Source organism: Oculina patagonica, chromosome 8 (genome assembly GCF_052425735.1).
Source record: "Oculina patagonica isolate OP01 chromosome 8, crgOcupat, whole genome shotgun sequence".
Lineage (NCBI taxonomy): Eukaryota > Metazoa > Cnidaria > Anthozoa > Scleractinia > Oculinidae > Oculina > Oculina patagonica.
Window position 1 is genome coordinate 18,249,752 of NC_135765.1, and position 21,042 is coordinate 18,270,793.

General features: G+C 37.6%; 2 protein-coding genes across 2 annotated transcripts in view; both read right to left on the bottom strand.

The window, feature by feature from the left end:
- Nucleotides 1–21,042, bottom strand: part of LOC144662785 (uncharacterized) — a 269,859-nt gene that overhangs the window by 203,225 nt on the left and 45,592 nt on the right. The window lies entirely within an intron of this gene.
- LOC144663159 (uncharacterized) lies at nt 4,900–20,190 on the bottom strand. The gene is made up of 20 exons (XM_078524091.1): nt 20,061–20,190; nt 19,623–19,886; nt 18,972–19,235; nt 18,636–18,757; nt 17,699–17,763; nt 16,950–17,107; nt 15,880–15,906; nt 15,415–15,528; nt 13,612–13,980; nt 12,263–12,281; nt 10,952–10,988; nt 10,118–10,441; nt 9,247–9,460; nt 8,928–9,118; nt 8,391–8,513; nt 7,690–7,760; nt 6,946–6,986; nt 5,937–6,033; nt 5,517–5,616; nt 4,900–5,401 (listed from the first exon to the last, which is right to left on the bottom strand). The coding sequence occupies exons 1-20, from the start codon at nt 20,188–20,190 to the stop codon at nt 5,330–5,332; spliced, it is 2,802 nt and encodes a 933-aa protein (XP_078380217.1). The 3' UTR covers nt 4,900–5,329.

Below are 21,042 nucleotides of genomic sequence, written 5' to 3' on the forward strand. Positions count from 1 at the left end.
GACACCGCAGGTACGTCTTACAATTTCAGTTACTAGACACGACTGGGAACACGTCAGCCTGAGCGACGAGTGCTCAGGAATATCACGTTTTGTTTGTTTGCCGAGGGCAAATTTATCTTATTTTTGCACACTACATCAATATAGGATTAAATATATTGAACAGATGAGCAATATTTTAAACGCCTACAGAATTACTCATAACATCATCATCAGTTTTCCTAGAACGAATAGTTTTAAAAAAAGAAGTTCGAGGAATACCATTCGCTTCGTGGAACCACGGATGGATGTCCACGGATAAAGATTCATACAGATTTTGTTACTGCCTAATGCAGGCTACTGTTTATGTAGATGTTGCTCTAATATTGCTTTCATCTATTTTTAGTAGGGTCTATGGCAATAAGGCATGAAAACGGAAACGTTTTCATTCATTCATAAATCTTTGTTTTAAATAGAAATAGTACAATAGAAAATATTTCTTTTTTGGATACATGTCTTCATGATCAGAGACATTTGTCATGCCTCAGATAGAAAGGAGACACTTTTTAAAAAAAATGTAAATGTTGTTTTTTACTGTTTTATAGTGGTCTTGCTCCTAGCTTCGAGATAGCTTGTTTGCATAACGAACGTGGTTAATAAAGAATCCCAACTGACAGGAGGTAGACCAGTTGGCTATATATAACGAAGTGTGCCCGAGGATTTGAAATTGTGACTACTGTGGCAGGGTAAAGGGTTTGAACCCAGGACCTCCGGGCTACAACACAAGCGCCATAAACTACTTAGCTCCCCTGCTTCCAGGCGGCACATTTGTTTGTCGTTTCCATGTTTTAGGTACTTATTGGTTTTTCGTTATGTTCACCTCAACAACAAACAACAGCAACAATCTTTATTTGTACTCTTTTTGCCTTTACAAAGTTATTTACATTCCAAGATATTTTTATAAGTGGTAAAATCAGAGTACTGGCTGCCTGGAAAAACCATAATGATAACCTCTTCTACAACATTTAATCAACACAGGCTCAGTGAACATTGATGAATATTTACCTCGACTCTGTCTTGTTTACTTCGCCTTTGGCAAAAATTGTTAAATAAAAAGAGAATTAGACTATATAAACTCTTTACGCGATTTCTCAGTTCTTAACCTTTATCATACGCAGGAGCGTGAAAAGCAAAGCGAAGCAAAGCGTGAATTAAGCTTAGTCGACTTGTAGTTTCGATTTCGCGACATTTTCCTTCTTAAGAAACCAGTTATTCCAAAACGAGAACAAAAAAGCAATGCTTTTCAGTGCTATGGTATTGAGAACTGTAGTCTGGTCCTCTACTGTGCTAAAAACGCCAGCCATTTTTTTCACTCGCATCTTGAAGCAGATCCAAACTTCGCACCATTCAGATCGCGTGAAAGCATTTGATTGGCCCTCTGTGAGTGCCTTTGTTTATTAACCAATCAGAATGCTCTGTTTTTTCCTTTTTTTGCACCGATTTTCTTTTTTTCTGCACTGTATTTCCTCATTTCTGCATCGAATTTACTAAAAACTGCATTTCTCTAAGCCAATCAGATTTGAGAAATTATTTCATGTATATTATTAGGGCATTTAAAAACGAAATGAAGTGCCTCGACACTAAACCTTCTTCTTATTTATTATTTAATATATAAATTTCAATAAAAAATACAATACGGGATATACTTCTTACTGCAACACTTTTTACAACGATTCCACTAACATAAACATTACAGCTTTGTGACCATTCAGGCTGCTAGCTAGGAAGATACGCTTCTAAAATATGTTATTCTATAGTGTTTACCCTGTGGTTTCTCTCCGTATCTTCCATCGTTTCCTTTAGTGCAGGAAACGTTGGTCAATTACTTGGGTTTTGTTCCCAACAATTTAGCATCATGTGATATCCAATCAACGGAAAACAATGAACAACAACCATAGTAAATGCATTATTTATAAATAGATAAATAGAATAGTTGATTTGATCGGTACTCAGTTAAAAAATAATCAGTGGCGAAACGTGTGCCGTCTGATGCGAAATAGGAAGCTCAAAGAGAGAATTTTGTTCAAGTAAGAAAGGAACATCGGTTAAAAGCGGTTTGGAATACGTTTTTTATATAAAATTGAGAATGCAGCAAAACAACAATACATGTACATTTTGTTATCCACATGTGGTGGTTTCAGTTCTGAATCCCTCTTGAAGTTTCCTGGCGATTTGTCGAGCGTTAATTCCTGGATTTGGAGCTCTACCTAGACGGGTTAGCTATAGTAAAGATATCGTACAGTAGTACACTATAGCTGTAGCTGCGAAAAAATAAAAAAAAGTGATACTCGCATTGCACGGAGAAAACATATGCTTAAAGAAGGAATAGTTCATTGGGGGATGGGGATAGTGAAGAGGATACAAAGAGAAATTTAAAGGCTTACAATTCTCCGTTTTCTTCCTTGACAATTCTAATTCTTTTTTGTGTTTTGCATACTATTACTCCTAGTTATCGATAAAAAAATTGTCATTTCCTAGAAGCAGGTAATAAATCTTTCAAAATATCACGGTTTGTTGTCAAAAACGTCCCAATCACCTAACGCGCGTTGTAGGCCGTCAAGGGTAGCATCTATTAAAGGGGAAGTGTGTGGCCCATTATGTAAGTCGAATAATTATTTGCAATAATTATATCTGTGTTTTTTCAATTTAGAAGAGTTACGACTTATTTATATGACCTCTAAAACAATACAAATGTTCTTCATCGGTCTTTCCTGTTGCCTTGTTCTGGTTTGATTGCTTTGAAGTTCCACCAACATCCATCCATAACTTTATTTTATTTTTTGTTTTATTTTCATTGTGGCTTACCTGTAAACTAGCTGGTGCGTTCCTGCAGATCTTGTTTACCATATCTGCGGGTGCAATGACCACATTCAACATTGTATTGTATTATTGTATTGTATCCCACCCCCTTGGTTAGCCTTTCTTTTTTGTGTAAAAAATCCAATGTAAAGGAAACAGGAAAGCTGCCCCGCTTGTCCTTGGCCATGATGGGCAGTGAATAAGTAATTTGAGAGGAGACAATCGTTGTTTATATTTCAGAACTCACACGTCACTTTATGTTGTGTATGTTCCATTTAAGAAAGCTTTGAAAGTGGAAATTGCACTTGCAATAAGTTATTTTTTATACTCAGTACAAAAGACGATCCTTTTTTTTATACGATGTAAGAAAGAAAAGGCTGTCCATTAATAAGTAGTCATAGACATGCATCTTATAGGCATGGACTCGCATAATAAAGATACGTATGCATGTACATGTTGCAGCAATTTATTGAAAGTAAAGCTTAAATATAACTGCTAGTTGTATACTTGCTTGAACAAAAAATGGTTGTAGTGTCTACTTGACGAGGCCAGTAAATTTTTAATTTTATTTTAAAAATATCAACTTTTAATTAATTATTACTTAATTAACTAATCGATCGATTACTTACTTATACTTGCTTGGATAGAAAATGGTTGAAGGGTCTACTTTACGAGGTCAGTAAAGTTTTAATTTTATTTTTAAAATATCAACTTTTAATTAATTATTACTCAATTAACTAATCGATCGATTAGTTTATTAAGTAATTGTAATCATTTTTAATTTAATAGATTGATTAAATTAAAATTCATGTTAAATGTTATTAACTGTTTATTAAGTGTTTGTCTGTTTTGCTGGCTGGGAAAAAAATATGAAAAAAAAGCCTTTCATAAATGGTGCTGGCTGGGAAAAAGCTACCTCGAAACGGATCCTAGCAGGCTGTTTTATTTACATAACTACTGCTAGCTGGTTGCGAAGAGCGGATAGTTTTCTCACTGTTGTTAATTATTAACTGTGAATCTGTAAGTAGATGTCTCTTAATCGCTTTGAGCAATGAAAAGTCTATTTCGAAAGTTTTCCCGTTGGGTTCTTCTGTATGCCGCAAATGATCTAAAAAACGCCCACTCTCAAATAATCTAATAAACTTATACTAAACTAATAAACTAATATATGATCTAATAAACGCCCACTCTCAAATGAACGTCTCGTATCTATCAAGTTTGTATTAGACGCCCCCTGTAATAAACGCCCCCTCCAAGAACCACCTAAAAACCAAGGAAATGCTCCATAGAGTAAACTCACGCAATATCGTTAGTTTCTTGTTTGACTTGGACATCGAAGAGGCCAACAACACCAACATGGCTGACCCCGATAACGATGAAAACACGATATCGAACTATGAACCACATCTCTATAGCTAGGCTTTGCATTAGCGCACATTAAATTTATAGTCTCCTACTCACCTACTGTGTCGCTTCGCATCCTATTTGCCTTATTGACGTTGTTACAGTTTAAGTGAAATATACGGCTCTCTCTAATAAACACCTCATATATTTTTCACTCCACCCCTAGGTACCTTAAAATATATTGGCATAACTCAGCTGCCGTATATTGGCAAAACTTGCAATCCTATTGGCTACACAAGTGTCGTCTGTTTAACAATTATTGTCCTAACCCTTTTTAAGATTAGAAACTGAAAAACTATGGAAGCGTGTAATCATGTGAATTCTGCGTTGAAATAAACTCATTATTACACACAATTATTACGTTGCGTAAGGCAAAACGTTTTCTAATTTTTATTGCAACACACACAAAACGGTTCTTACAAAGCGAGATGTCACAATTAATTATTTAGTACACAAGGCTTATTCTACTTACTTCCTCTTGTGCGGAAGTCAAATTGTCAGAACTTCTCTGATGGAAGAATCTTTAAGTTGAAATTCCATGGATTCACCTTGATTTTCTTCATCTAAATATTTCTTTAACCTAGTGGCTTTTAGGGATTTGCTAAAACCTTCAACATCTATCATTTCAGGCCTACGCTAGGATAGACCTTTTAAAATGATGACATTAAGCAAAACTTAAAAACATCTAATTCTAGCCTGAAATCTACCACTGATTTTAAAACTAGGAGATTTTTGCTCGAGCCTCTAAATCAATAAAATGCATGAAAGATGATTAGTAGCGATGTAATCTTAGACGAAAACGGAAAGGAATAAGAGCAGTGTGTGACTCATCAGGAGGGCGTGTAGCTGTGGCATCTTCTAGCACGAAGAGCAATTGATCATAACTCTACTCTGAATGGGATGCTAATGCTAATGGCATCGCAAGATACTGAGGATGGTCTCTGTCAAAATTGGTGAACAACTTCGCGATGCCCATTGAAAAGGGCGCTGTGAACGTGAGGTAACTAAACATAGTGAAGGAAGTTAACTGAAAAATATTATTTGAAAATATCATTGTTCCTAAGGTCCAGAATGTTATCAGTGCCTTCCTCTAATCCATGGAGAGGTCATCAACATTCGCATATAAATTGGTATCATATTCTTTCATGTTAACGTATGTCTCCTGAAAAAAAAACGTGGAAATTATTTAAAGAAATGTACATACCACGCATCTTTTCTTAAAACAAATGACTGTGTCAATGCTTGAAAGAAAAATAACCAAATATGTTTCAACATACGTTATTACTTTGCGCCATTCTAGTGATAGTGTCTTTAAGCTTGGAGAATGTCGGTCGGTCGTTTGGATTTTCCTGCCAGCACTGCAACATAATCTGGTAACTAAACAGATAAGGCACATTTTAACAGTGTAACAATATGAGAAGACATATATGAGAAGTGTTACAATTGCTGGCATTAACTGCGAAAATATGTGTCCTCAGTGGAATAATCACGCGTTATATTATTTTCGTCGCCATTTTAATGTTCGCTCCCTAATCACGTGTGATATTATGCGCAGTAGGGATGCGCAATGCAATACTAAGGAATGACCTTAACTAGTTATTGTACACAGGTAAGAGTCTGCTATCGCCATATTGCTCAATGGAAACTGTTGATAAAAGGCTATGATGGCTAACAGAAGCAACATATGGAAAACTTACAGTTGATCATCAACATGTTTTGGTTTTGGCATCCGGTATCCCTTCTGAAGTTTGTTAGGAATTTCACGACCGTTAATCCCTGGGTACGGAGATCCACCTGTGGAATGAGAGGAATTAACAGAAATTAACCCTTAATATGCTAAAATTACTCCAAAAACCCGTTTTAACCATTAATTGATTTTCTTGGCTCTACGGCCTTAAATTTCTCTAAAAGTTGCTAGAAATTCATTTTCTGGCACTGCAGTAAATTTTTTATGAAATTTCCATGTAAATATGTACAATATTTTACTTTATTTTCTCTATCTTTTACTCTGTGCACCCATTCTAATGGCCTGAAAAGTTTTGATCTTAATCAATGGAAAACCCTGGAAAGGAGACCCTGATCAAGTACGGGTATGTTGGCCTGTGCACGTCACGAAAATCTGTTGACCTGTAAATTGGTGACGTCATAAGTGGTTGAATGGCCATTCCTCCAAATCCCGGAAAAATCCGGGTTGATTAAGATCAAAACTTTTCAGGCCGGTAGAAGGGCTGCACAGAGCTCGAGTAAAAGATAAAGAGAATAAGAAAGCAGAGAAAAACGAAAAGTAAAGGAGCAAGGAAAAAAAATCGGAACTGTTCAGCCAAAAAGTCCAAATTCTGGCTTATGCGCATGCGCCAAGTAAAATGTTGTACATTTTTACATGGAAATCCCATCAAAAACCTACTGCAGTGTCAGAAAGTACATTTCTAGCAAAGTTTAGAGAAATTTAGGACCGTAGAGCCAAGAAAATCGATTAACGGTTAAAAAAACCCTGTTTTTTGGAAAATGTTCAGCATATTAAGGGTTAAGCATGCGCAGAGTGCGGTTCGTAAACTCTGTAAGTTGCCTGTTAGTTCATATTTCATTAATACACTGTCTTGATCATATAACCATGCTATCAATAATAAAGGCCAGATTGTTTGATTCCCAAATTGAAAATGGTACTGAGATTGAACTGTATTTAAGTAGCAAAAGCAAACTACTTACCTACAGTAAATATTTCGTACAGAACAACACCAAAACTCCACCTGAAAACAACAATTACAACAATAAAATGCACATGACAATTATTCAACAGATGCATTTAACCTGAGTAGTCACAGCGCTAACTTAAAATCGGTTGTCTCAGGTTCCAGCCCTCTATTTTCACTTCTTAGATATGTTCTCTATAGTCTGCCTTCACGTACCTCGCTACACTAGGTTAACAGGCAACTGTCAAGTCTCTCGCCAGTTTAAGACTGTTAACCATGTTATAGGGTGCTTCAAGAACTATGTTATACCCACAAGGATCATATATACCTTGTTTTATTTATCAACATGTTGCTTTGATCAATAGGTCAAACGCTCTGTGCATTCATTGCCAGCATCAAAACATTAGTGTAGAAAAGACAAGCTTGCTAACAATAAAATGATGATTTTTTGTTTGTTTTAGAAACAATGTTCCTTATTAAAGTTTTTAAATGTAAAGCTTCAAATGTAAACCGCAGTGTTTCTACTATCAGTTTACTGTAAAATCCTGTTCCGATCCGTGGGATGAAGTTCAAGGTCAAGTTAACCCCGTATCGGAGACTGGTATCCGGGCGGACGGGATTTTGTTTTATCGACTCTTAGAATGTATATTGCACATTAATACATCAAGGCAACTGAAAAACTACCGACGGGTAAGTAATTACCGTTAAGAGACAGACTGCTTGGTCAAATCTCCTTGTGTCTGATTACAATAATACTCACACGTCACTTTGTGTTGTGTATATTCCATAAAGTAATCCCTCATAAGCAGTCCACTTGACAGGCAGACGACCCTGGTTTGAGAATAACAACATTTAAACGAGTTTTGTCATTAATAGTTTACAATCGACGTTTAACGATATCATTAAATAAAATCGAAAACACTTGACACATTCAATAGGTGACTATTTTTTATATAAACAATTATGTATTAACTCAACAATCATCTTTCCCCATCGTACCCGAGTCGGAATTTAACCAATATTTCAAGTGTACACACACAATCTTAGAAACACTGAGTCACATTGTTATATCCCTAGACCAAGAACGGAGTCTGTGAAAGGGAGCCTACACTACAGGGATCTGTTCTGTGGAAAAAGATCCCCTGAGAGATCAGTCAACTGCCCAGTTTGAATATTTTAAAAGTTTATTGCAAGGGAAAGGTTATTTGTAACACATAAACTGAAAAAAAAACTTGATTACAATCTTAATCTTTTTTAAATGAGTAGTTCTATTGTTAATGTACTCTGGTGTAAATTCATACAACTCCTAGGAAGAACATGTAAATATCATATGACTTTGTGTATAATTTAAAAGATTGATGATGACTGTAACTGACTTGGTAAAGCCAAATGGTTAACAAATGGTGGAAATCACACAAGAAATCAAACCAAATCAGTCAGTAAAAAATTATAAATTCTCACCCGACTTTCTTTGGTATAAATATCATCCTGGTAAACATTCCTCGCCATTCCAAAATCTGTCACCTTACACTTCTCTCCTTCACCAACAAGAACATTTCTGGCCGCCAAGTCACGATGTATTATCTGAAATGTTTGAAGTTACTTGTGGTATATTTAGTTCAGTTACGATCAATAGATAATTTAATACGTACCAAAACTACACGACAATGGAGAGCGCCAGTAACTGGAATGTTAGAGCAGCCGCCTAAATAGGCCTGACATTCATATATGTCCTGGATTTTATTTGAAGGCATCACAAGAGAGACATTTACATGACAACAAATCATTCCATCTCACTAGTAGTCAATAAGAGCCCGGTTAGTGCGTCTAAGCGCTATATAACCACTCAACGGCTGCAAGGATACTATCTAACTAGCGGACACCCATTAAAATCCTCTATGTATTTTACTAACAAGAGCTCCTTTTCTTAGCGTAAATATTAAACTTTCCATATCTCAAATTTTGTGACATACAAGCTGAAGTGCATGCTTATCTAACCTTGTTTGAACATAGGTAGCTCATTCCATCAGCAATCTGCCAGGCAAATTTTATCAGCTGCTGTGACGTCAGATTTGTCTGCGGTTTTACATCCGGGTCGTTAAAGTACGTGTCATTAAGGCCACGACTCTTTCTCAGGTAGCCCAACAGATCACCATAAGGTATGTACTCAATAAGGACGAGTAACGGTTCTGTCAAAAAAACAAACCGTTCCTTGTTTAGTGCTTGATGTGATTAGAGTATAGAGAAACAATTCGAGATATTCCCTTTAATTTCGTGCTGTTTATGTCTAATCACATACACAAATTTTGTATCTTACCAGATTCTGTAACACATCCTATTAGCTTGATGACATGAGGATGAGGCTTGAGTATCTTCAATAACTCCAGTTCTGACAGCAGGTCTTTCTTGTCTGTTTTTGGCGCATTTACTTTACAAAAAAGAAGAGAAAGTAGTTTTTGTACAGCTGTTTGAGCTCTTTTATAACTTGGTACTTGTAAAGCAAACAAACAAACAAACAAATAACTAAATAACTACAAGTGAAATGGTATCAAACTTTCCTGTTGATTTAACATTTGAGTCCTACTGTCTGAGATGACATGTCCTTTTTTTCGAATAACCGGTGAATTATAATCAAGTCGCTTTGTTGTACTTTTATCAGGGTGAACCTAAGACGAAATGGGGGTACTTGTGTAGAGCCAATTCACAATATACCAGTCTAGAAAATTTAGAGAGTCTATGATAGTCAGCGTTAGCTGTTTTTGATAAGTTAAGTAAAAACGTTTGTGTCCAAGACAAGTGGTCCATACAGCCGGATCTTATCCCGGTTTCTGAAGCATTTAACGACTAGAAGTATTACCACTCCCCCCTGGATGGGATGGTAGTCAATCGCAGGGTTATCCCTTAGCAGTAAATTCGCCGGTACCCATTTATACAGCTGGGAAAGAGAGGCACTGTGAGAGTAAAATGTCATGCCCAAGAATACAACGCAACGCTCCGCCAGGGCTGGAACCTGGGCCGTTTGACTAGGAGTCGAGCGCGCTAACCATTAGGCCACTGCGCCTCCCACTGTTTTTGATAAGTGGTTTCCAGAAAAAGCTATGGATTATTTTAGCTGTCTTTATACCTCCATAATGCAGCGATATTTAAAAATACCGATACTTTTTTACTGATTGTATTATAGAAATTACCAAGGTACCTTTCAGCACTTTCACAGCTACGGTTTCCTTTCCCTTCACTCCGTTGATGTCCATAAATGTTGCCTTAGCAACTTGACAGAAAGCACCCCTTCCAATCACTTTTGAGATTTCAACATGCTCTCGACTAACTTTCCAGTTCTTTAACTTCGTTTCTGGATTAGGTGACAAGAACTCAGAGGCGGTCTGATGTGTTTTGTTTAATAATGTGCTTCCTAACGGAGGCGACTGTGCGACTGTAGATTCCTCATCACTTAACATCAAACCGTCGGCGAGGTTCACATATGCTTCAATAAGTTGAAGTGGCGCGCCTTGATCCTATAGTCAAAGTGATAAAAAAAAGCTTCAACACAAAATAACGGCATGCTTGCTAACTAATTGAGATAAGTACTTATAAAAACGTCTTCTAGTTTTTATTTTTCATAAGGAGGCAGCGTGGCCTAGTGGTTAGGGTGCTGGACTTGTCTCGGGTTCAAATCCTCTTCCTTGCCACCAGATGGATTTGTGTTTGGTTTTCCCGAATTCTCCTCCACGCTTTGTTGATAACCAGCCTACTTTTTTTATTTTTTTTTATTTTTTTTTTTTTTATAACCAGCCTACTGCCAGTTTAGATTTTCAACAAGTTTTGATTTACAATTTTTTGTTTACTGTTAACAGAAAATACATTAATTTTTTTTCAAGCTACTTTGTCCCTCTTGTATCATCAAGTAATAAACTACATTGTTCATTGAATTGATTTTTCTTCTTGTTTATATATACCTTTATACAAAACATGTTTTCAAAAGTCAAAACGTTTGTTATTTTTTTACATCTTAAATTTACAGTTACCTGGATATCGTTTTCATTTTTGCCATTGTAGCGGCAACTGAAAAAAGTGAACGGAACATGAACTATAAGAAGAGAAAATAGCAGCAAGGAAGACAACCAGATAAAACAAAAATAAACAGAAAATTAGCAAACGCGAGTAAACAAAGAATCAATAACTGACTTCAGTTTGTTTTAACAACCACAACAGCAACAACATGCGCTTTATTACCAAACGAATAAATAAGATTTACAATTCCAACAGGCTTTCCATAGGATGCAAAGATTATGGGACACCAGTGAGATTGGAAGGAAGACGAAGGTACAATTGTTTAAAACAATTGTTAGGTCAGTTTTGATGTATGGATGTGAGGCTTGGAAGCAAAGAAGCTGGACGGTTTCCAATACAAGTGCATGAATAGGATTCTAAGAATAAGGTGGCCTCATACCATATCCCACCAAAAAATCTAGGAGAATACAGGAGTGAACAGAACGAGCGATGAGATCAGACGCCGAAGATGGAACTGGATTGGTCAGATAATGAGGAAAGGCAGAGAGGAACATTGTGTCACAGCTTTGGAGTGGAGGCCAGAAGGGAGAAGAAAACCGGGTCGACCGAAAACAACATGGAGGAGGATGGTTGAAGATGAAAGGCAAACAGCTGGAATGGCAGTCATGGGCGAATGTTAGAGCCCTTGCAGCAAATCGTAGTGGGTGGAAAGAGAATGTCAAAGCCTTATGTGCCTTATGGCATGGAGAGATATATAATAGATCTAGAACAATTCAAACATATATTAAACATATTCAGACAAAAGTAGACAAATCTACTCAGAATAACTAGAAAGCTAATCGATAATAAATCATATTCACACATACACAAGGTTGTTTGGCATTAAAGAATGGAGAAAGAAAAAGCAAAAAAAGTATGGAATAATTAAATGAAGCAATAAATAAAGAAATTAATAATAAAATAAATAATTGAATAAATAAATAAATAAATAAATAAATAAATAAAAAAGAAAGAAAGAAAGAAAGAAAGAAAGCAATTAGCAAACAATATGTACCAGTTGAAAACTTATAGACAGTAACTTTGTTTGATTTCGAGTTTAACTTTTTATTTTAAGGTTTTAAGGGGGATGTGTTTAATGTTTTCGTCTGTTTTCCAAACGTTTACAGCTGTTTTGTTGCAGGCCAAGAAAAGATTGTAGCTGGACGTTAAAAGTACAGATTTAAATGTTTAAAATCAACTTATTTTTCAAGTTTTTTTGCGTGTTTACAATAAGTTCATGAACTATACTTTAAAATTGTAAGTATTCTAAGTATACTTCCACCTACCTTGTGGTATTCGAAGAACCTATAAAAAGAAAATATTCGTACCTTTATGATTGTCTTTTACGATCATTACAGTTAAAATGTTCTCTTTCTCAAAATTCTAGCTACCCTGGCATTCTACACAAGAAATAATTAAATAAACAGTTCACAGTATCACGGTGAGGAATAGCGACATATAATGTGAAAGGTTCTTTCAATTACAGATTTGATATCATGATTTGCAACTTTACTTAAAAGGATCACAAACATTGAAGTAAGTTCCTTTGTGATAAAATCATTAACAGATTTCCCAGGAGGGTGAGAGAGATGGTGAATTAGCCTAAATTCTGAAGGATTTTTACTTGGGAACTACACCAAGAGGAGAAGTACGAAAAGCGGGAAATGGCGGGACCCGAAAAGGACCGGAAATTCTCGAGTTCCTTCCAAAGCTTAGCCCTTATGACGTCTGGGTGATCATAGGCGCTTTTCAAATTGGAAGATTCGTAAGAGGATTGTTCACCGAAAAAATTAACCCCAAAGCCATGCTTGAAACCCGAAATAAGAAATTCTGCTAACAACTTATCATACCCCTGGAGAAAAAACTTAAGGCTCTCCGATTTTACTGGGGTCACCGGGGGTTGACTTATGAGGGAGACTAGTGGGTCGCACATTGGCGAATTTTGGTCTGGAAAAAGAGCGGGGTTTGGGGGTTGTGTTGGTTGTGGAGCGGCATTGACTGGCCGGGTGGCCTTGTCTGCACTTATAGCAGACATGCTCGTATTGACACCTGTTACATGTTCTCCCGGATTGAAATGCCCAACAGCTCCCCTTAGGAAAAAAATGTTGGGATTTACGGGTGGACTTAGCCTGAGATGCTTGCTGACCTGCGTGGCCGCGAAAATTATGTAAAGAATAAAACCAGAGTTCCCAATGAACCTGACCGACCTAACCCCACGGGAAAGAAGACAGGCTGGATTGGCGCAAGAAACGGAACTGCTCATCAGAATAACGCCAATTGCCCCCTTTGGTAGCAATATCCCTAACAACCTCAGTATATTTTAGTAAATCGGCTGTGACCGCTGGATTACGTTGGGTATACACAGCAACGAAGGAATTGAAAGCCGAGACCTATTGATGGATCGTTGTTATGCATGGAACCTTGTTAACTGGTTCGAGACAAAGGCTAGGTTGAGAGGAGTCATGAGAAATCGAGACAGAAAACTTTATGTTAGACGGAGAGTGTGACAACAAAATTCCTAGGTTAAAATATTAATCCGCCCAAATTTTCGCTCTAAGTTTAACTGGAACGCGGGCGACTAAACTAACTAAAGCGCTACTGAATACACTAGAAGGCGTTGTCTGACCAGACATACCAACAGGCATCATTGTTAGCTCATCCGTGGCTTGCACAACAGCATCACTCGCTGGCTGATCCACGCTCTGAGTTGAGGGGGCTGGTAACTGTGGGACGATCCCAGAATCGCGGAGACCCTGGGATATGGCCGCAGTAATCGTAGCTGTGAGAGCACCAACATCGACGCTCACTGCGCCAGATTGAACCTGGTTTGGACTGCGCTCAAGAACGCCAGAGCCGGGAGCCTCCAAAGGAAGTGACTGATCTTGGTTTGTAGTAGAAGCGGCAGTGCGAGAGGACCTTGTAGCCCGTTTTGAATTCCCGATGGCCTGTTGTGATGAACCTTTTCGTTTGCGAGAGCAGAAAGCTTTAGGCGGCATGGCACTGGCTTAAAAAACAAGAATACACTACAGTTAATGTGAACTACCGCAGCAAAGGCATGAAAGAGGCACAACCGAATTGAAAAAGATATTTAGGCCCGTCCCAAACAAACCTTTGGAACCAACAGGCGATACGCCTCATGTCAAAAAGGTGCCAGCTACCGACAACCAACATGGATGTCAAAACATAGCAATAAATTAGATCACTAGCCTAAAGTCGATTGCATCGGGGCTTACTTGAATAAACAAGCGGCCAAAAGGTTGTACACTCATAACGACTTTAGAAAACAATAGTGAAAATGGCACTGAACATAACCCACGTAAAAACGATGGGTAACATAAAAATACAAGATATAAAACATTACTTGCAGAGGTCTAGGCGCTTAAGGGATGGGCTGTAAATGGCTAAATAGCGCCAACACCCTCAATGTCGCTCCACGGAGACGACGATAAAATTTGTAGTTTCAGAAGGCGTTGAGGTGGACACCATCGTCCATATAAGGATTATTAGCGCACCTTCAAAAACCGCGATGGCGCCAGAATATGTCAAAGGAGGGCTCTTCCAACACGGCCCTTAAGTATCGGTTGAGAACACGAACCTTGGCATTAAATAATGGGGAGTGGGCGCGAAAAATAATCTGGTTGACACAGACAAGCTTCACACTATAGTTGATATGAAGATTGCGGGCGAACTCCTCAAGATCCGAACCAACTGGCCCGGACCTCGTGAGATCGTTCGTACCCAGCTCGATAATGACTATGTCAGAGCAGAAGGATTCTACGCACGGGAGTCTTGAGTTGAGCTCCCGAGCCACCATCAAACCCCATAACCACAAAATCTAACTACTGGCTCAGCCAGTAGAGTGATTTAGTCCGTCCGACCAATGCCTTCTTATGAAGGCAGAGAGTCTACGGACAAATGAATGCCTGAATATTAACACACGTGGTCGAGGGATAGCCATTAATGTAGGTTACTTGCCTGTAAAAATGTTTGTGAGCGCAGCTCGGATATTACACTGGCAAAAGAGGCCAACATCAGTACGATACGCCTTAAATAGCTTGCCACCTGATCTGATCAGCCTGACTAGCACGTGCTTCAATTGTCAACTAAGATAATTAATGTGGCGCCGCATAAATTGGATTATGTTGTGACATAATCCTCGTTTTCTCCATTGAAGCTGCCAGCGATTCTTTAACAACTTTTTGAAGGTACTTACTTATACAATAAAGTTATCAGTTGATTCTTTAAAACAACGTATTCAGTAATACTTTTATAATACTTAAAAACTGTTTTCCGAGTTTTTAAAGAACAACCTTAAAAACCAGACACTAAATGGAAAATTGAAACGTTCACAAAGTCCTATCTATTAAAAAGGAAAAACTATTTAAAAATATACAATATCTGCATGAAGACGTTGTTTAAAGGATTTTTAGCATATTACCTTGATTATTGTGTCTTCTATAAAGCATAATTGTCATTACATTGATAATGACAAGGAAACCAATAACAGATGAATAAATAGCATGAAGTTTTATTTCTTTGGTCCAACTGTCATCTGAAATAATGAGAAAAGAAGTGGGTAAAGCTGTGTATCCAGTTTAAGACTTTTAAACCATAGTTAAATTTAGCTACAAGTTAGCTGTTTTGTAACATTGGTATGTCCTCATTAAACATTCCTCTCCTGTACTTTAAATTACTTAACGTTACGTTACGTTACGTTATATTTCATTACGTCATTCCATTCAAAAGTGAGTTGTACGGAATGTGATTGCGATATTTCGCCATGGTTTTCGACTTGTTGGTTCAGAGTTTGTTGTGTTGACCGGATCAACGTTCACGTGAACAAGGAGCACATAACACTTACTTGTGATACAACGTTCTTTTTCATTGTCAAAAACAAACTTACCCTCTGCCTCGTTTCTCGTAAAGTTTGCTGAGAACAAACAAATTGAAATGTGCGAATCAAGATCTTTAGCCTGAACATGACTCTCTACAGATAAGTCGAGTTGTTGTGTTTGATAAAACAACGTAACAATACTCATCACTGGTGAACATACAATGATTGTCTTCGATTTCAGTTTTAATTTCTAGTAAGAACACCATTTAGAGAACACTCAATCTCATTGTTCTTTCAACTTTTTTTTATAGCGCCATTACTGAAATGTAAACATGATGCAATAACTTCTTCGTAACATTGGAAATAAGAAGGTTAGTTGATCTCTTTTTTGTTTCGGCCAAACAAAGGTATTTAATGGCTTGTACATACAGGAACTAAGAGAGATAGAGAGAAATAATGCAGTTACCCGTTTGAACTACAGTAGAGCCTCTGTAACGCAAACTCGGATAAGTCGAATTCCCCGCTAACTCAAACTAAATCTTGTTTCCCTTGATCAAAATTTACCCCGATAACTCGAGTTCTGGTTCTGCAACTCGCCAGAGATGCCCATTAAAATATCCCTTTAGCTCGACTTCCTGACGCCTAATCAGTTTCAAACACTAAAAGATACACTACAGCAATTTGTTTTAATTAGTGAAATAAACAGATCACATATTTGACAGCGATTTCCCACTCATCCTGAGAATGTATGGTCGTGGTAGAGTTTCTGGCGAGATAAGTTTAATTTGCACGGTATTGAATACTGTTGCGCTGAAAAATCAGTTACCTATCAATTATTAACCTGGCAAATTACATATTTAATCGATCCCGATAACTCGAACTGTTAATCGCTTCACTTCAGACTTGGAGTTTGCGTGGTTCTACTGTAATGAGAAGCTCCCGCTTTTGATAAAAAAACATTCTTAGAAGTGCAAATGAGCTCTTCGAGTCAGTTATTATAATCGGTAAACCAAAAAATAAGATGGCACTGAATTTCTTCCTAACAGTTACTATGTCACAACGACCATGTGACTGACAGTCTGTGGTTTACGTTTTCATAAAAAAAAAACAACAGAGTAAAATGCAATATTTGTGCATACTTGTTTGTAAGGGCAAATCACTTGGATCAACATCCAATGTGGAGCTGACCCTGAATGAACCCAGTCTTCCATCAGTAATTTCATCCAGCAGTGGTTTTAACGGATCTTTGGCTGTTTTTCCAAGCAACAGCTTAACAATGGCCACAATGCTACCAGGTCTTCAAACACGTGAAAACGATATAAAACAGTGAAAACCGATTTCAATAGACATCACAAGAATAAAACAAAGTCTTAGGAGTAATATAACAGCACTTAGGGGGTCTTAAGCTCATTTTTCACAGTAAGCCTTTTTTGTGTGTATTTGTGTAAGAGTTATACATTCGTTAAAAGAGGAAATGCCTCAGTGATTTTTTTTTTTTATAGAAATGTTTTCCGAATCATCCGAACAGTATACAACAATATCAGCTGGCGGCCAAAAAAATACAAGGGCAATGGCACATGGCAGAGAATTATGATACGCGACTAAAATCAACTGAAAAAGGTTGTATATGATACCTGTCACATGTCATTAAGCTAATCTGAAGGTTGAAAGTATGCGTACAGAAGATTAAAAGCTATTGATGATTGTAGCTACTGTCTTTGCGACCAACCGCCAGCTAGCACTTGCTAAAACAGTAAGAACGTAACATAGTTTGCTTCAGACCCGCAACTTAATTTTGGAGGTAAAAACGCTAATCATGCACTCTCTCCATATACTGTAATGGAAATGTTCGGAATAATGCCAGCACCATGGCAGTATAAGGATGTACCTGAATTCTTCAACTGACACCTTGTAAAGCTCCTTTCCAGAATTCTGTCCATAGACATTCCAGATCTAAAGACAAATAGGATTTTAAGTAATTGCTTTCTACCAAACAAAACTTTAGTTTAAAAATTTGTCAAAAACGTAGAATGGTGACTTTTACCAATGACTTTGTTTTAACGCTCAGACGTACTGGGGTGGAGGGAAGTGGATGGCACCTCACCCTCGAGGGGTTTTTCGCAATATATTTTATTTTGAAAAATAGTTTTACTCCGCAATGCTAAAACTTTAAGTAGCTGGCCATTCATCAGCTACATCAACTGTTTGTCTCTGATTTATTACATTGTCATGGAAACCACATTTTGACATATGGGTTTTTTCCTTTGTTTGCACGTAACTTTTCGTTTTTTCAGTTTTGATAAGCAACATGGTAGAACTTTTAGACTCTTTTTACCTCTTTTATTAGCAATTTGGTTTGCTTTTGAATGAGGTTTTGGTACATTGTAGTGAAATATAAATTGGCGGATTTAATGACGTCATATGCGTCACTTCTTTAAAAAAAGTGTCTTCTTGTAGAGCACGATTTGGGCTATCTACTTAATGTAAAATAATTTAAATGTGTTCCAGTAGAACGGAAACCAGCCTTAGAGAGCGAGTTCAACGCATCCCAGTACCAAGGTGACGGGGTATGAATTAGCTTGTACGTTCTAGGATTTAAAGAGGTAGTTGAACCTACCCTGTGTACAGCTGTATCCCTTGAGGGATAGTAGTGCTTAAGGAGTGTTTTGCTCAGTTGTCATAGAAAGCCTTATAAGATCTTACTTAAATACATTCGTTAAAAGAGAAAATGCCGTAGTACAAGTCACAGCCTGCGTGTAACCGTCACTCTCTACTTTTGTGGGGACGGGGAGGCTAAACTTCATCCCATATTCCTCAAAACTTACCGCCATTAAAACAGCAGATTCCAAGGTTTTGAACACAGTTGATTCTCTGTTTGACAAAGAATGGTTCCATTTTGTTTCTGTCAGGGTTATTCCAACTCTTTCGGTTTTACATATGTTTCCACCTATCAAAAAATGTTACTAACATTACCAGCTTTGACTGCATGCTTTGCTAAAATTAATGCCAAAATGACAACTCAACAAAAGTTTCGTTATATTGTATCGTGGCATTTACAACAGGAGTTACGATAATTGTGGCAAGGTCAATCTTCGGTGTCAATCGCTGACTTGTTTACATGTATATAACTTTGTAAAGCTTGGCAGAAACAAAATACTTACATTTTATACTGATTATGCTGACACTCGTAACATTTTTACCATATCCATTACTGGCAGTACACCTGTACGATCCAGCATCTTTCCTGTGTGCATTAACAAGATGGAAGAAATGACCAGAAGCAATAGCTTCCTTTACTGACACGCTGTCTTTTGTCCAGATGATGGTCGGCTTGGGGTAACCAGATGCATAGCATGTCAGCGTTAAATCGTTCCCAACCTCAATGTCCGCCATTCTCACTGGGGTGACTGTAATACTTGGAGAAACTGAAAGTTCAACCAAAGTGACATCTCCATTTATTCGTTCATTGAATTACAGTAAAGAACAAGAAGAGCAAGCTCATGAGTGCTCCAACCTCCCAATTACATCCATAAGTCGATGAACGTACAGCTAACAGCATTGACCAAAACTTAGTAAGCACTGGAATTGGTTAATTCTGCGTTGCCTTTTGTCGTGAAAAACTGTTCATATGAAAATCAGTGAGATTTGCATGAAAATAAACGTGCAGGTAAAACATATTTTTATGAACAGACTCGTTCTGACAAAGAGGCTAAAGGCAATTCGGAAATGTCCTAACCGGGGAATTGTCTTCTGCACCATAGCAGAATTTTGATGTTGAACGTTAAATTAAGTATAGAGAAAAAGTCACTTACATTTAATGTTCACTATGCTGACACTAGTAGCATCATCTCCATACCCATTGCTAGCTGTACATCTGTATGATCCTGCATCTTTCCTCTGTACATTAACCAGATGAAGCAAGTAGCCACAGACATTAAACTGGTTTGCTGGGACGCCATCTTTTGTCCAGGTGATAATTGGATGTGGGTCACCAGATGCATTACATGTCAGTGTATAGTTTTGTCCAATAGAAAGCTGGGGTTCTCGTACTGGGACGATAGTTAATTTTGGAGGCACTAAAAATAATACAAATCAATATATTTATTGCGTCAATGTTGAGCAAATGATTATACAAGAAGTAAAGAATTTCACGCGCGCTCATTGGACAGCTGAGAAGGACTGTCTAAAATAATAAGGATGACCAAAAGATGTTACATCACGCCACGCGAGAGCGCGCTTCAAATGTGTACCGTACTTTGGTCGCTGAATGAAATGGAATTTCCCTTTGTTTTGTTTTAATACACGAGAACACACGAGAATTACTTCATGGGCAGTTTTGTTCTCTTGAATGGAATATTTTATAGGCTTATGAAAGCACATAAATTTGAAGTTGTTTGTGTTCGAATTGATTTTTATAACTAGAACAGTGTTAGAAGACTGTCGAGATCGTAAAACTACTTTTCCATAGTAAATAATAAAGATGGTAAATTTTAAGCTCGGTAATAAATAAAAAAGATAAGATGTTCTACATGACACGAGCATGGGACAAAGAAAAATTCTGAGTCCCCGACGGGAATCGAACCCATGGCCTCCCAGACACCGGTTGGGCGCTCTAACCAACTGACCGCGTGTCATGTAGAACATCTTATCTTTATTATTAATTACCGAGCTTAAAATTTACCATCTTTATTATTTACTACAAAAACTTGATGAATTCGACATTGCTGATCCTAGCAGTATGCAGGACGCGTGTCACATATCAACCTAGTAAAATGGCCCAGCTCACAACGAGTCTCTCGTAGCTCAGTTGGTTAGAGCGCCCAACCGGTATCTTGGAGGCCATGGGTTCGATTCCCGTCGGGGACTCAGAATTTTTCTTTGTCCCATGCTCTTGTCATGTAGAACATCTTATCTTTATTTACTTTTCCATAGTTAGTCAGGAAAATCACTTTACTCGCTACAAGCAAATGGATAAATAATACAATCAATGATAAAATGAAAGGTATTAATTAGAGATGTAATTCTTTAAAAATCTGAAGCACCTGACCCGACTCCTGGTTTGTTGTCATTCTCTAACTGCCTAGCCTCCGAGGATGGTTTGTTATTGTATATTGAATAGATAAAAGAAGACCACCAAAATGTGGCTCGTTGGCCACCCTTTCGTTCTTACAGCATTTTGACTTCATCTGTGATCGATAAGCCCCTTAACTGAACAGGCGCAAGACAAACTGA

Coding starts and splice junctions, on each gene's coding strand:
- LOC144663159 (XM_078524091.1), bottom strand. CDS start 20,190: ATGTGCTTTCATAAGCCTATAAAATATTCCATTCAAGAGAACAAAACT. Junction 19,887..20,060: donor CATTCAGCGACCAAAGTACG/GTACACATTTGA, acceptor TATTATTTTTAG/TGCCTCCAAAATTAACTATC. Junction 5,402..5,516: donor GAATGGCGCAAAGTAATAAC/GTATGTTGAAAC, acceptor TTTTTTTTTCAG/GAGACATACGTTAACATGAA.